Source organism: Dromaius novaehollandiae, chromosome 28, assembly GCF_036370855.1.
Source record: "Dromaius novaehollandiae isolate bDroNov1 chromosome 28, bDroNov1.hap1, whole genome shotgun sequence".
In the NCBI taxonomy this organism is placed as follows: Eukaryota; Metazoa; Chordata; class Aves; order Casuariiformes; family Dromaiidae; genus Dromaius; species Dromaius novaehollandiae.
Genome location: NC_088125.1, coordinates 3,745,513 through 3,761,985, shown reverse-complemented (window position 1 = coordinate 3,761,985; position 16,473 = coordinate 3,745,513). Strand labels below are relative to the sequence as shown.

At 49.8% G+C, this 16,473-nt stretch overlaps 1 protein-coding gene and 1 long non-coding RNA gene across 9 annotated transcripts in view; one reads left to right on the top strand and one right to left on the bottom strand.

Moving 5' to 3' along the window:
* Positions 1 to 3,812, top strand: part of LOC112991453 (uncharacterized) — a 62,377-nt gene extending 58,565 nt beyond the window's left edge. For both annotated transcript variants that reach the window (XR_010385353.1, XR_010385352.1), the window contains one exon: positions 340 to 3,812. This is a non-coding gene — a long non-coding RNA (uncharacterized LOC112991453). The remainder of the gene's footprint in view (positions 1 to 339) is intronic.
* The window catches only part of LOC112991444 (keratin, type II cytoskeletal 4-like), a 39,440-nt gene that overhangs the window by 6,366 nt on the left and 16,601 nt on the right, over positions 1 to 16,473 (bottom strand). For 3 of the 7 annotated variants that reach the window (XM_064498358.1, XM_064498356.1, XM_064498353.1), the window contains 2 exons: positions 12,109 to 16,107; positions 9,493 to 11,916 (listed from right to left, as the gene is read on the bottom strand). The exons of 1 other annotated variant lie outside the window; for it this stretch is intronic. In XM_064498358.1, coding sequence (XP_064354428.1) covers positions 9,971 to 11,916; positions 12,109 to 16,107 — 5,945 coding nt within the window. In that variant the 3' untranslated portion in view covers positions 9,493 to 9,970. Of the gene's footprint in view, positions 1 to 9,492; positions 11,917 to 12,108; positions 16,108 to 16,473 lie in introns of those variants that run through there. 3 more of the 7 variants (XM_064498354.1, XM_064498355.1, XM_064498357.1) reach the window with 3 other exon arrangements.

Here is a 16,473-nt window from a genome sequence, read left to right as displayed (position 1 = left end):
ATTTAAAGCGCTTAAGGGTTTGGTTTGCCTGGCAGCAATAAATGCACCTCAAAATGCAAAACAGCCCAACAAATACTAACTACTGAGGAAATAAAAAGGAATCTAAAAGTGCTCTGTTTGCAAGTAGGCTTAGAATTTATTATGGTTTGAAGTTTTCTCCTAACTTGCACTAATTATAGTTTAGCAAACATTTTTTGAAGAAACTCTTTGTGATTTGTTTGCAGTGCCTTGCTTGGGGTTTTGCGTCTCATGGGTTTTTTGTGTATGATGGCACATTTTGCAGACTTGCACTTTGTGGGGTGGGGGAATTTCACAATCTCTCCTTTTTTCTCTCACCAGGCTCATTTTGGGTGCGGAAACACAACCAAAAAAAGAAAAAAGAAAAAAAACAACTGTGGAAAAACACCGTGGAAGCTGTGCAGTGGCAGATGGACCACTTGCGTGCCTGAGACACCAGTGAATTTACTGAGTTACGGGTCGGGATTCACAGGCAAGGACTCGAAACAGGCTCCCTCTCCCCCCAAAACACTCCCATGCGACATTTCACATTGACCTTCTCTTACTACCAAGAAACTGAGGCACATTTCAGCTTGCTGTTGTCACTTGAATAATATTACAGATTTTTAACCTCAAGTGCCTATGTTGCACTTAAATTTTGGCCCTTGCTATATTGGAGCTTCTACCCTGCTGGATGTCAGAGAACTTCTTGCTTTATCATTTGGTAATTGCTAGAGGTAACAAAAATGGAGCAGTAGCACATTTCAGGCTAGTGAAATTCATCTCATTCAACAAGCAACACCTAAAGTTGGGTAGCTTTGCCAAACACATCCTTGACAGTCAGTGGCGAGGCACCTTCAAGAGAGCCACAACCACCTTTGGGTCTGAGGCTAGGGGAACTGGGGTGATTCATTCTCTGTAGGTGGTGATCTTTCTCCATCAATAGAGGAAGTCTCAATGAGTAGGTTAGCCTGGGCACCTGAGGTGGTGACTCACATTGGTAAGATGAAGCTCTCTCCAAAGAGGTGAGACACTGAACCTCTCTGCCAGCTGTCTCGAGCGTTTCTGGGGGCGTTCTCCAAACTGACAACTGGAGATTCAAAACAATAGGACTCTCTGAGAGCAAAGTGCTCATGAGAGAAGGAGCCATTACAGTGCACACTCAACTAAATGCCCTCAGCCCTTCCTGACTGAAGGGGAACTATGCCCAGAGAAGGCTGCATATTATGCATTTTATGTGACAGCGGACAGTATCTGGAGACAACTGGTAACTGTGGTCACTCATCCTTGTTAACCCCCTCCAAAAGCATTTTCCAAGAGTGAGGATCAGGCAGTGCAAATCACAAAAATAATGCTAAACTTAGCGGGCCATAGGACATGATTACCACACTGAGCTGCACCAGGCTATTAATTGAACATGTAATTGCAACATATGTGAGTTGGAGGGGCTGTTGGTACAAATTAGTTGTGTTAACTGATGCTCTGGCCCTATACAAGTGGGATAATTCAACATGTTTCAGATTACACCTTTGTTGTTAATATTTTTGGCTCACAGTTCATACTGGGTTGCCAGTACAATTGGCAATATCAGTTAAAACATACATTTGGCAAATATTAGTGATTTCAAGCTAAAGCTTGTATAGTCATAAGTTCCCAGAGCCTTTAAGTTCTGCATAAAGATTATCAAAAGTGAAATGCATGTTTGACTCCAAAGAAACAGCACAAAAGGCAATTGTTTCAGCTCTTTCACTCAGTGAGAAGTAATACATGCTGTACATAGGAAAATAGTGTCCTGAATCAGTCAGACTGAAAGCTAGTGAGCCATTGCTCCCTGTTTGCACCCCATCATACATGTAGGCTGTGTGGGAGACTCTCGGAACATATCATAGTCTACAATTAATAGGCTGTGAACCAACTACACATCAGCAGTCCCAGTTCTAAAACATCTCACCAGAGCCACTGGCTTCATGAATGGTAAGAGATTTTTGCAGTAAGTTATCCAGTGTTGAGTAACATTTCTGTGTTTGCCAAACTCTTGATGTTGCTAGTGAATCCCAGTGTGAAGGCAGCTATAAAGAAGGGTCATTTAATGTCTTTCAGGTCTTTCCAAGGGACATTGAGTGTTTCATTGTTCTAAGTAGATGTTAGTACATGAGATCTCAGGAACCAACAGGATTATTTATTATTTTGAGAGTGGACATGGAAAATGGGAGAGTACTTTAAAGCAAAAAATTACATCTTTTTCACTCAAAAAAAAAGGGATTCATCATCTTTCATCTTTGGGGGGGGGGGGAACTGAGGAAGAAATGAAGGAAAATATTTTGATGAGGGGTTAATGAATCATTTCTGTCCACTTGCAATCTCTCCCTTTGTCAGCATTCTTCTCCTTGAATGTGTTGCTGAAAATGGAATTTGTTATGAGAACATGTGAAGTTCACTAATCTGTTTACTGCCTCTGGAGATGAATCTAAACTAGCTGTTAAAAGTGTATTTTATGCGATAGTCTCAAAGAAAGACCCATGTAATTAGACACAGACATAGAAAACTCATTTCATTCAGATAGGACAATAGCAATAACCTACCCCTGCGAACAGCATTTAACAGCTATAGGGTTGGGTGGCAATATGTGTTTTTTGCACACACAATTTCATGGACTATATAGACGCTTGTGTATGATGTCGTTCATGTGGTGTTAAAGATCAGATTTGATTAACACATCCTCATCCCCTTGTATTCGAAAGCCAAGGTTGTCCAAAGAGATTCAATATGGTAATGTACTCTTTTTTCTCTCTTTAGCCTACATCTGTTATATGGTAGAAGCAGAGACAGGGATTTTCAAAGGATATTCCTCATAAAATTCATCAAACACTGGGCCTGGATTCACCTCCCTTCCCAACTTCAGCCATCAAACTAGCTGTGTATTCTAATTTCATCTTTGAGACTGCCTCTATGGCTAATGGAAAGAGTTAGATAGCCATCTCCAGACGGTGATTCATCACATCCTAAAATAGGCAGCTAAGACAGGTGGGAGGAATCAACCTCTGGACGTACTTACTCTCTTTATTGACTACCAGAGGCAGTCTAGACAACCAGACAGCTAGACCAGGCGCCCAACTTCTGGATGGTTAAAGTTAGGTGAAATTAGTCCCACCCTTTGGGTCCCAAATTTCTTTAGCACATTTGAAGTCTTAATGAGAGTACACAACATCACATGCTCTCTAGAGTTCCTCAGTTCCTGATGCATGCATATCATATCTCTGTGCAGTGATTAGTGCATGTAAATTTGAGGCTTGCAACAAAGCAAAAGGATTGTTTTGATCTTTTTCGTGATGCTGTCTTCCTCCCACAGAATTACACAGTGGAAATAAATGTGGGAAGTATGGGAATCCAGGGCCTTGAATAGGATAGCATCACACTATCTGTTAAAGCAAAGAATTTAGAGAAGGGGGAAAAAGTTACTCTTGAAATGTTGCCGCTGGTACTAGGCTATGGCAGCTTCCCTGTAAATCTACACTGCCTCTCAGCATTTCTTGTTGGAGTTATATTCTTGGGCAGAAAAGTTTCCCTGAGCCATAGAGAGGGAAGGAATTGCCCATGGAAGTTGGGTAGGATCCTTCTGGGAAGCATATTCAGCTGGTGCCCAAGCCCATGTTTGACTGGATTTGTGTAGCTTTGTGACGTACTGATGAATTTCTGATGAAATGCCCAGCTGATTTATGAAGTACTGATGTTCACAGAGGCTGGTCACAGGTTTAAAGGAAAACACTTGTTAAATTAACTTATCAGATCAGGGTCTTGAACTGGGGGGGGGGGGGGGGGGGCGGTGCGGTGGAGATGAGAAAGCAGTACAAGTTCTGTCATTTCATTGACTTAGTCTTCTCTTGCATTAAAAGGGACTGAATTGTTCATTTTTGATGGAAACATTATAAACTTCATGACATACTTAAACCTCCCCCAATGCATATATATGGTTGTCCAATTGTTCTTTTCTACATGCCTGTCAAATCTTTTTTGTGGTTTTCATCATTAAGATTTGCACCTGTTTTCTTTTGTGCTGCTCATGTTTCTTTGGGAAATGACTTCTTATCACATGAGAATTTGGTGGAGGGGGGGGAGAGAGAAAGCTCTTCCAGTTCTGACTCAAGATAATTGCTCTGGACAGCAAAGACCTTCCCTCTGGATTCCTCTTTCTGTAAAACCCATATCTGTCCGACTTGCCTCTAGCTGGTTCATGTCTTTGCTCTGCAAGTTGGCTTTCATCAGTTTAATCGCAAAACACTTGAGTCCTTTGTGGTTGGTTTATGTTACTAATTTGTTGGCTTCTTTTTTAATCCACTCAAACATACAATAAAATGTCTCCCTTTGATCTGTTTTGAAATCCTAAACTGGTAGTTGTAGGTTTTCCAAAACGATGCTGGAAAAACGCAATCAAGCACATTCCTGAGTTTTTCCCTGTGATGACCCTATTTGCAGTAGATTTTGAACTGGGGTAAGCTGTGTTTTACCATCACACCTCGGTTGTAGACATACATATAACGGGAAATAGTGGAAAACCTTAATTATTAGATCCAATTAGAACAAAGTACTAGTAGCCTTGAAACAAGCTTAGCATAGTCTCATGATACAGAGATGCACACAGCCTTCCCGTAATATTTCAGAAGTGGTTTGATTTTAGAAACATTTGGCTTTCCTAAAAATGACATCAATACTTCCAAATTTGTCACTCTCAAAAGGAGAGAGAATTACTCTTTTAAAGGTGCATATGGAAAGAGAGAGGGCAGAGAACATAAGGATTTTTGTCTCTCCCCGGACAGGTGTCCTCTCTGCAAACATCAGTTTGTGATACTGAGCAGTGTGGGGACTGTGCCCGGGAGAAACATACTGAGCTGCAGAACGCCTTCCAGAAGGCCAAGGCTGAGCTGACAGCAAGATTTATTAGGCTTGCTTGACAGATGGGGAAGAAGAGGCTGATAAGCTTAATATATTTGCTAAGAACCTCCCAATACTTCCGAGGTGGAGCCAAGATTGCACCTCTGTCCTCGTGGCACCTTTCCAGACTCCCTTTCATAGCAGAAATGTGAAGGGTTTCATATCAGATTTGAAAGAAACGGCTTTCCCCTGCTCTTATGCCATCCTTCTCATTAACTTTTCAGTTGGCTCAAAATTTGGTCAGTGTTCTTGGCAATTAAACATTTAAGGGTTTCAGATTCCCAAGAGAAGTGTAGTATCTCACTTGCTCATTTCTTTCCTGAGTTTTACAGGGACTTTTTTGCTCCATGGGACCATTGAAGGACTTTTTTCACTCTCTTTCACAAGAGGCTTGGTGAAAAGCAAATCTGCTTACCAGAAACCCTGCTAGTATTCTGTCTCCAAGAGTGGCTGGAGGTTTTCTTGTACCTCATTATTTGCAAATATTCTGCACGGGAACATCTCACCCACAGCCCAGCAAGAGAGATAATTGATGGTATGAAGGAGCTGGAAAGACAACTAGCTTAATTGCAGGTTCTTGACAGCACTATCAATTACACCTACACTCGGAAGAGCAGGAATGATTGAAGCCCTGGGTGCCTAACTTGCCTGCTTAAATACCAGCAGAGTCCATGGCAATCCCAGCTGGAAGAGCAGGATTGGAGCCTAGGAGGGGGGCACTTCACCTGGGGCTCCTCCAAGTCTGTTCTCATTTTGCTTTTCCAGTTTGTCTCGCCTTCATCTCCCCCTGCCTCCCCTGTCCCTTGAATGGCCCTGGAGATGGGGATTCACGATGCCGACAGGGCTCCTGCAGCTTTTGAGCAGGGGGGAATCTCACAGGACTCTGCCTGGCCCCACACTTAGCGGTGCGAGGAGAGTTTGGTGCCTTTCAAGGGGGCAAGGGTTAGCTCAGTGCTTTCACATTTAGAGCCTACAAGGTCAGTGGTCTTGGTTTCAAAAGGTTTCTTCCCATGGATACGCTTTGATAAACAAAACTCCTGAACTTGTTTTTCCACATCCCTAGCACAAGAGGAGGGTTTATTTATCCAGCTCAGCCTCACCTCTGACCCTGAGTCCTGATGTCCCCTGATGACCCTGAGTCCCCAAAGGCAGATGATGCCACTTGATTCAACCCTGGGGCTGTTCACAACTGCCGGGCAGTGTATGGGTATGTGGGCACAGGGAGAGTAGAAGGGGGAAGAGCTCCCAGGGTAATCATAGCTCATTAGTTTTTTTCCCCTTAATCACCAGGAATTTTGGAAAGCAGTCCAGAAGTAAAGATAGAAGGAGACACATACAACATCGCCACAACCAATTTCAAATCTTTTTGTCAAGGCAAATGAGGAGGGAACTTTTTATTCCAGGTATCCTTGCACGGTGAGGAGTGCTGAAGCCCCAAACTCCATCAGTGAGGATGGGAGAGGTGTCTCCAAGACCAGCCCTCCACCTCAGCGGCACGACGTTTTTCCCCCACTAGGTGGTGGCATCTAGTGCATCTTGAGCATCCCCGTCCTGACGGGTTCTTGTTCAGGTTCCTGGTGGTGCGATGTCTGTTCACACCTAGTCCAACACTCAGGAACCTCTCAGAATACAGTTAGCAAGAGGTGGCTCACACCTGTAGAGGCCAATATTTAGAAGCTAGGACAGTATGGGAATGATAAGGCCATCAGTCCACCTGGAAGAAGCTGAGGTTTCCTGTGGATTTGGGCCCTGAAGTTGACTATGAGCCTGGGACATTTCATAAAATGCATGTGCATCCTGTAATGCATCTTCTGGCAGAAGGACAACACTGAGATACAGACTTCCCAACAGCTTTAATGACAACTGACCTACTGTCATCATCTTTGTTACCTTCTTTTCCTTCCCTCCTACCTGAAATCTTGCTCTTCATGTCAGTACCCTTGGAGGTTCAAGCCATGCCTTGGCACAGGGGGGTGATAGACCCCTTGTTTCAGTGCTACACAATGAGCACGTTTACAGTATTGTGCTCACTGATGCTACCTGCATCAAGACATTGATGATACTAATCTGAAGGTCTCAACTTATGGTCTTCTCCTCTCATGACTTCAGCTCTGCACCTGAACCGCAAAAATCAAGTCTCTGGGCACAGCCTTAGCCAGTCTTATCTTGTGGCACCTCCCATTAAAAAAATGCACGGGCAATATATAATTGACACACGCAACTTATTGTTGAGACAATGAGAAATTAGCAGTGGGCACATCCTTCTATACATAAACGTTGCATCTCTTTGAGCTGCTTTCCAGCCTTTTTCCAGCTCAAATCCATATTATCCAAAGAAATAAAACTTGGTCTTGCTCCTGACAGAATAAGGAGCACAAGCTCCTTACAGATATCAACAGGAGCTGGACCACATACCTGCTGAAGGAAGGAAACAGCAGCTATTAAGCATTTTTAAAAATACTGTATTTTTATGTTTGGAAGCTGGGGCTAGATTTTTCACTCCTACTTAAACGGGGGTAATTTTATATGGAAGGAGGTGCCAGAACACTCATCCCCAGAAACTGGAGATATCATTATAGCTTAGCTGACAAGCAGAACAGGTTTTGATATATCCTTCCAAACCATTCCTTCACAAAATTAGCCCTGCGCTCAAGGCTATGTACTACCAGGGTGTAAACAGTACTTAGAGCAGCTTAGTGGAAATGCTGATCAAGCCCCTTTCAGGAAGGACTTCAGGGTTAGCGATCTTTTTTCTAAGCTGGTCTTCCAGGCTACTCTTATAGTCAACCAAAACAGATGGTTTGCCTGGTCCCCAGAAGGTGATTCATCCCATACTAAAGTAGCTGCACAAATGAGGTCTGTTGAATTGCCTCCAGGAGTGCTGATTGCTCTCCACTGACTTTCCCTTCCTCCCTCCCTTCTTTCTCCTGTACAAAACAGGTCAGTAAAGAACCCACAGGCCTGACCACACTGATCAGATTAATTCTTTGTTTCTTTTAATTGCCCTGATTATAGCTGCAAAGCTCTAGGCATCCTGTCTACAAAATTAGTTTAATAGCGAAGCTAAAGCCCAGCAATACTTAGTAATGTGCATTTCCAAAAAAAAAAAAAAAAAAAAAAAAAAAAAAAAATCAGTTACCTTCTACAGTTTCCAGTTTTCTCGGCAGTGGCTGGAGGGAGGGAGGGGAGCGGGGAAGAGTTTTGTCCTGATTGAGAAGCCTTATCTACTGTCTTAGACGTAAATGTCTTTGTGATGATGCAGCTTATCATTTGGATTCTGAAGAGCTGAACTGTTTCAGTGCATTACGTCGTAGCAAGCGTTAACAGGGTGAATAAACTATCTCAGCTCTTGTAGGGTGGCTCTGCATGGCATTTTGCAAGCACAGGTAGGCTCACACCGCCCACACACTGACCCTGTGAGATGTGAGCCAGGGCAGATGAAAAGCCAGGGTTAGCTAACATCATTTCCAGATTTCATGAACACAGCCCTAGAGCAGCTAATTGGGTCAGAGCATGCATAGGGCTTTCTGCACTTGATGAGAGCAAGAACAACTCAGTTTTGCCTGAAATAGCATCTAGAACTCCCCACATGAAGGGTAGCCCTCGTTTCTTCCAGACCAAAGGTTTCATGTAGCCTTTTGTGGCTACCTGTGAACCTTCTCTGTTTTCATGGTTCCATGGCCATGTGCAAATGGCTCTCCGTAATGGATTTCCCACCAAGCTGAGCATCTCCAGCGAGGAGCTGCCCACTGGCTCCCATCCCAGGCTGCCACCCCCAGGATTCGTCACAGTCTTACTTCTCCGAAAAGCAATTTAGAAGCTTCTGTCTTCCCTCTGACTGGGAAAGAGGGACATGAAATATTCCTGACATGGATTGTGACACTCCAGTTATCTAAGTGGAGTGTTGCTAAATTAAGATGACACAGTTCCACCGAGCTTCTTGAACAAACTTTCCGAGGAATCTCAGTTTCTCTATTCTTCATTAGAACTTCTCATTGAATTTAGAGTAGCTCCCATCAAAATTTAGAAAACTTCTACCTTCTCCTGCATAGAAGTGACCATTGAATAAAATATTGGTTAAACAAGGCTGACGGGGGGTGGGGATGGACCCATCCAGCTGTGCTTTGGAACCCTAGGAGAAGAACTGGGCTAGAAATAAGGAGACAATATTGTTCATAGACATTCTGTTCCTTTCTTAAACAGCAAAATGCAATGCTAGCAAAATTCACATTGATGATTTGAACTGTGCCGCGATTACTTAATGAGTGACTTCAAGGAGGGAATGGAGGAAGAGAGATGTAGCCATGTGTCCTGGTTAATTGGCTAGCTTAGGCCAATGGGACTTGTACTCTGAAACCTTTTTTTTTTCCACAGCAGATAAGCCTATGGTCCCCCAGCCACAGATGTTCATTTGTAAACATCATCTGCCATGTTTCCATTAAAAGTTTCCTGAGACTGGATCAGTTCTCCGTAAACTAGATTATGTATTTCAGAGCGTTCTTTCAAATATCTCATGCATGTTTCAGAGTTGCACCCTTGCATAGAACAGTACGCACACACCATAGGCAGGTTTTCAAGCTTTTAGTTGACAAAGAAAAAGGTCCAAACTATAGCCTGCGAGCTGAAATGCTCAGAGCATTTCAGAAAATGCCTAAAGAAACAACAGCTACAGTCACAATATCTTCAAGAGAAAGTATAGGCCAAAAGAAGTTGTGCCCATGGCACACTGGTGGGAGAATTCAGGAGATGGTAGTGCAGAAAGAACAGAGCTTGGGACAATATATGACCCAACTAGACTAGGAGTGACTCAGTTAAGAGAAGGAAAGCCACTCTTGCGTCCACAAGAACTCCATGCTCCCATTCCAGTGACAGTTGATCTTTGCATGCAAATATTATTTCTAGGAAGCACCTCTAGATGAACCATATGTCCCTGGGCCACTTACCCCACCAGACCAGTAACCCCCTTTCTAGAAGAGCTCTCTGCCTTTAGGGGTGCCTTCTCCAGTATCATCTCCAGAGGCAGATATTTGAAACCTACAGCATGCTACTCCTCCTCTGCATTCTGCTCCTCTCCAGAGCTCACCCCAGAACAGCACCCTCCCCTTCCACATATGGATGTTCCAGCAGCTGAGCTTCTGCCTCCCCCAAACCCATCACCACCACGTCCAGACACAAACCCTCCCCCTCCAAACCTAGAAACCCCACTGCTTGAACTTCCTCCTGTGCCTTCAGAGGATGACCCTCTCCTTCCAGAGCTGGAGCTACCACCAGGGGAGATAGATCCTCCAACACCTGAGCTTCCTCCTATTCCTTCAGAACCATATCTTCCCTCTCCAACACTGGACCCACAGCTGCCACAGAGAGATCCCCCACCGCCTGGGCTTCCCCCGCCTCCAGAACCATAACCACCACTTTCAGACCCATACCCTCCTCCTCCAGATACTGACCCTCCACTGCCAGAGATGGATCCCTCACCACCTGAGATGCCTCCCCCTCCAGACCCATAACCACCACTTCCAGACCCATAACCGCTGCCTCCTCCTCCAATGCTGGACCCACCACTGCCAGAGATGGACCCTCTCCTTCCAGAGCTGGAGCTACTGCCAGAGCTCACACCCCCACTGATAGGACTGCGCCTGCCACTTCCAGACCCATAGCCTCCTCCTCCAGAGCTGCTTCCCCCTCCACAGATGGATCCTCCACTGCCACCTGAGATGCCTCCCCCTCCAGACCCATAACCACCACTTCCAGACCCATAACTGCCTCCTCCTCCAGAGCTGCTTCCCCCTCCACAGATGGATCCTCCACTGCCACCTGAGATGCCTCCCCCTCCAGACCCATAACCACCACTTCCAGACCCATAACTGCCTCCTCCTCCAGAGCTACTTCCCCCTCCACAGATGGACCCACCACTGCCACCGGAGATGCCTCCCTCTCCAGACCCATAACCACCACTTCCAGACCCATAACTGCCTCCTCCTCCAGAGCTGCTTCCCCCTCCACAGATGGACCCACCACTGCCACCTGAGATGCCTCCCCCTCCAGACCCATAGCCACCACTTCCAGACCCATAACTGCCTCCTCCTCCTCCAGAGCTACTTCCCCCTCCACAGATGGACCCACCACTGCCACCTGAGATGCCTCCCCCTCCAGACCCAAAACCACCACTTCCAGACCCATAACTGCCGCCTCCTCCCCCAATGCTGGACCCACCACTGCCAGAGATGGACCCTCTCCTTCCAGAGCTGGAGCTACTGCCAGAGCTCACACCCCCACTGATAGGACTGCGCCTGCCACTTCCAGACCCATAGCCTCCTCCTCCAGAGCTGCTTCCCCCTCCACAGATGGATCCTCCACTGCAACCGGAGATGCCTCCCCCTCCAGACCCATAACCACCACTTCCAGACCCATAACTGCCGCCTCCTCCTCCAGTGCTGGACCCGCCACAGCCAGAGATGGACCCTCTCCTTCCAGAGCTGGAGCTACTGCCAGAGCTCACACCTCCACTGATAGGACTGCGCCTGCCACTTCCAGACCCATAGCCTCCTCCTCCAGAGCTGCTTCCCCCTCCACAGATGGATCCTCCACTGCCACCTGAGATGCCTCCCCCTCCAGACCCATAACCACCACTTCCAGACCCATAACCGCCGCCTCCTCCTCCAGAGCTGCTTCCCCCACCACAGATGGACCCACCACTGCCACCTGAGATGCCTCCCCCTCCAGACCCATAACCACCACTTCCAGACCCATAACTGCCTCCTCCTCCAGAGCTGCTTCCCCCTCCACAGATGGACCCACCACTGCCACCGGAGATGCCTCCCCCTCCAGACCCATAACCACCACTTCCAGACCCATAACCGCTGCCTCCTCCTCCAATGCTGGACCCACCACTGCCAGAGATGGACCCTCTCCTTCCAGAGCTGGAGCTACTGCCAGAGCTCACACCCCCACTGATAGGACTGCGCCTGCCACTTCCAGACCCATAACCACCTCCTCCTCCAGAGCTACTTCCCCCTCCACAGATGGACCCACCACTGCCACCGGAGATGCCTCCCCCTTCAGACCCATAACCACCACTTGCAGACCCATAACCGCCGCCTCCTCCTCCAGAGCTACTTCCCCCTCCACAGATGGACCCACCACTACCACCTGAGATGCCTCCCCCTCCAGACCCATAACCACCACTTCCAGACCCATAGGCTCCTCCTCCAGAGCTACTTCCCCCTCCACAGATAGATCCTCCACTACCACCTGAGATGCCTCCCCCTCCAGACCCATAGCCACCACTTCCAGACCCATAACCGCCTCCTCCTCCAGTGCTGGACCCACCACTGCCAGAGATGGACCCTCTCCTTCCAGAGCTGGAGCTACTACCAGAGCTCACACCCCCACTGATAGGACTGCGCCTGCCACTTCCAGACCCATAACCGCCTCCTCCTCCAGAGCCGCTTCCCCCACCACAGATGGACCCACCACTGCCACCTGAGATGCCTCCCCCTCCAGACCCATAGCCACCACTTCCAGACCCATAACCGCCGCCTCCTCCTCCAGAGCTGCTTCCCCCTCCAGAGGTGGATCCTCCACTGCCACCTGAGATGCCTCCCCCTCCAGACCCATAACCACCACTTCCAGACCCATAACTGCCGCCTCCTCCCCCAATGCTGGACCCACCACTGCCAGAGATGGACCCTCTCCTTCCAGAGCTGGAGCTACTGCCAGAGCTCACACCCCCACTGATAGGACTGCGCCTGCCACTTCCAGACCCATAGCCTCCTCCTCCAGAGCTGCTTCCCCCTCCACAGATGGACCCACCACTGCCACCAGAGATGCCTCCCCCTCCAGACCCATAGCCACCACTTCCAGACCCATAACCGCCTCCTCCTCCAGTGCTGGACCCACCACTGCCAGAGATGGACCCTCTCCTTCCAGAGCTGGAGCTACTGCCAGAGCTCACACCCCCACTGATAGGACTGCGCCTGCCACTTCCAGACCCATAGCCTCCTCCTCCAGAGCTACTTCCCCCTCCACAGATGGATCCTCCACTGCCACCGGAGATGCCTCCCCCTCCAGACCCATAACCACCACTTCCAGACCCATAACTGCCTCCTCCTCCAGAGCTACTTCCCCCTCCACAGATGGACCCACCACTGCCACCTGAGATGCCTCCCCCTCCAGACCCATAACCACCACTTCCAGACCCATAACCGCTGCCTCCTCCTCCAATGCTGGACCCACCACTGCCAGAGATGGATCCCCCACCACCTGGGCTTCCTCCTCCACCTCCAGAGATGGACCCTCTCCTTCCAGAGCTGGAGCTACTGCCAGAGCTCACACCCCCACTGATAGGACTGCGCCTGCCACTTCCAGACCCATAACTGCCTCCTCCTCCAGAGCTGCTTCCCCCTCCACAGATGGACCCACCACTGCCACCGGAGATGCCTCCCCCTCCAGACCCATAGCCACCACTTCCAGACCCATAACCGCCTCCTCCTCCAGAGCTACTTCCCCCTCCACAGATGGATCCTCCACTACCACCTGAGATGCCTCCCCCTCCAGACCCATAGCCACCACTTCCAGACCCATAACCGCCGCCTCCTCCTCCAGAGCTGCTTCCCCCTCCAGAGGTGGATCCTCCACTGCCACCTGAGATGCCTCCCCCTCCAGACCCATAACCACCACTTCCAGACCCATAACTGCCGCCTCCTCCCCCAATGCTGGACCCACCACTGCCAGAGATGGACCCTCTCCTTCCAGAGCTGGAGCTACTGCCAGAGCTCACACCCCCACTGATAGGACTGCGCCTGCCACTTCCAGACCCATAGCCTCCTCCTCCAGAGCTGCTTCCCCCTCCACAGATGGATCCTCCACTGCCACCGGAGATGCCTCCCCCTCCAGACCCATAGCCACCACTTCCAGACCCATAACCGCCTCCTCCTCCAGTGCTGGACCCACCACTGCCAGAGATGGACCCTCTCCTTCCAGAGCTGGAGCTACTGCCAGAGCTCACACCCCCACTGATAGGACTGCGCCTGCCACTTCCAGACCCATAGCCTCCTCCTCCAGAGCTACTTCCCCCTCCACAGATGGATCCTCCACTGCCACCGGAGATGCCTCCCCCTCCAGACCCATAACCACCACTTCCAGACCCATAACTGCCTCCTCCTCCAGAGCTACTTCCCCCTCCACAGATGGACCCACCACTGCCACCTGAGATGCCTCCCCCTCCAGACCCATAACCACCACTTCCAGACCCATAACCGCTGCCTCCTCCTCCAATGCTGGACCCACCACTGCCAGAGATGGATCCCCCACCACCTGGGCTTCCTCCTCCACCTCCAGAGATGGACCCTCTCCTTCCAGAGCTGGAGCTACTGCCAGAGCTCACACCCCCACTGATAGGACTGCGCCTGCCACTTCCAGACCCATAACTGCCTCCTCCTCCAGAGCTGCTTCCCCCTCCACAGATGGACCCACCACTGCCACCGGAGATGCCTCCCCCTCCAGACCCATAGCCACCACTTCCAGACCCATAACCGCCTCCTCCTCCAGAGCTACTTCCCCCTCCACAGATGGATCCTCCACTACCACCTGAGATGCCTCCCCCTCCAGACCCATAGCCACCACTTCCAGACCCATAACTGCCTCCTCCTCCTCCAGAGCTGCTTCCCCCTCCACAGATGGACCCACCACTGCCACCTGAGATGCCTCCCCCTCCAGACCCATAACCACCACTTCCAGACCCATAACCGCCGCCTCCTCCTCCAGAGCTGCTTCCCCCTCCACAGGTGGATCCTCCACTGCCACCTGAGATGCCTCCCCCTCCAGACCCATAACCACCACTTCCAGACCCATAACCGCCGCCTCCTCCTCCAATGCTGGACCCACCACTGCCAGAGATGGATCCCCCACCACCTGGGCTTCCTCCTCCACCTCCAGAGATGGACCCTCTCCTTCCAGAGCTGGAGCTACTGCCAGAGCTCACACCCCCACTGATAGGACTGCGCCTGCCACTTCCAGACCCATAACTGCCTCCTCCTCCAGAGCTGCTTCCCCCTCCACAGATGGATCCTCCACTGCCACCGGAGATGCCTCCCCCTCCAGACCCATAGCCACCACTTCCAGACCCATAACTGCCGCCTCCTCCAGAGCTGCTTCCCCCTCCACAGATGGACCCACCACTGCCACCGGAGATGCCTCCCCCTCCAGACCCATAGCCACCACTTCCAGACCCATAACTGCCTCCTCCTCCAGAGCTGCTTCCCCCTCCACAGATGGATCCTCCACTACCACCTGAGATGCCTCCCCCTCCAGACCCATAACCACCACTTCCAGACCCATAACCACCTCCTCCTCCAATGCTGGACCCACCACTGCCAGAGATGGATCCCCCACCACCTGGGCTTCCTCCTCCACCTCCAGAGATGGACCCTCTCCTTCCAGAGCTGGAGCTACTGCCAGAGCTCACACCCCCACTGATAGGACTGCGCCTGCCACTTCCAGACCCATAGCCGCCTCCTCCAGAGCTGCTTCCCCCTCCACAGATGGATCCTCCACTGCCACCAGAGATGCCTCCCCCTCCAGACCCATAACCACCACTTCCAGACCCATAACTGCCTCCTCCTCCAGAGCTGCTTCCCCCTCCACAGATGGACCCACCACTGCCACCAGAGATGCCTCCCCCTCCAGACCCATAACCACCACTTCCAGACCCATAACTGCCTCCTCCTCCAGAGCTGCTTCCCCCTCCAATGCTGGACCCACCACTGCCACCGGAGATGCCTCCCCCTCCAGACCCAAAACCACCACTTCCAGACCCATAACTGCCGCCTCCTCCAGTGCTGGACCCACCACTGCCAGAGATGGACACACCACCACCTGGGCTTCCTCCTCCACCTCCAGAGATGGACCCTCTCCTTCCAGAGCTGGAGCTACTGCCAGAGCTCACACCCCCACTGCACGGATCGTGCGTCCTGCTCTCAGAGCCGTGACTTCCTGCTGTGACATAGGAGCATCCACCTCCAGAGCCATATTCACCCCTCTCAGAGGAACCTGTAGTGCAAGTACTTTCTATCCCTTCAGCACCAGATCCTCCTGAAGCATATCCAGTGTTTTCAGAATGGCATCCTCCTCTAGATATTCCTCTTAGGCCACCAGTGGCACTTGCAGTGTAGTCAGTGACACCTGCAAGGAAAAAGTCATGTCTACCTTATTGCTGTAATGGAAACAATTATAAGCACAGTTGATATATTTACTTATATATGGCCATCCTTGTACCTACTCTAGGTATCATACTGAAACCATCATAAAGGGTGAGCAAGAAGTTTCATAAGCAGACATGCTTATGAAATGTGGCCTCCTGTGGGTCTGTGTCTCATGCTTTAACTTATGCCTAACATGACTTATGTCTTACACTGTAGATGAACAGCACAGTGCATCCGTTCCTTCAAGGTCATGAGTATGGCCTCTCTTTCCTTTAGCTGGCATCCTGCCAGTTTCAGAAGTGTTTCAGAATAAGATTATTTTTGCTTCCATTGAGACATGTATAAT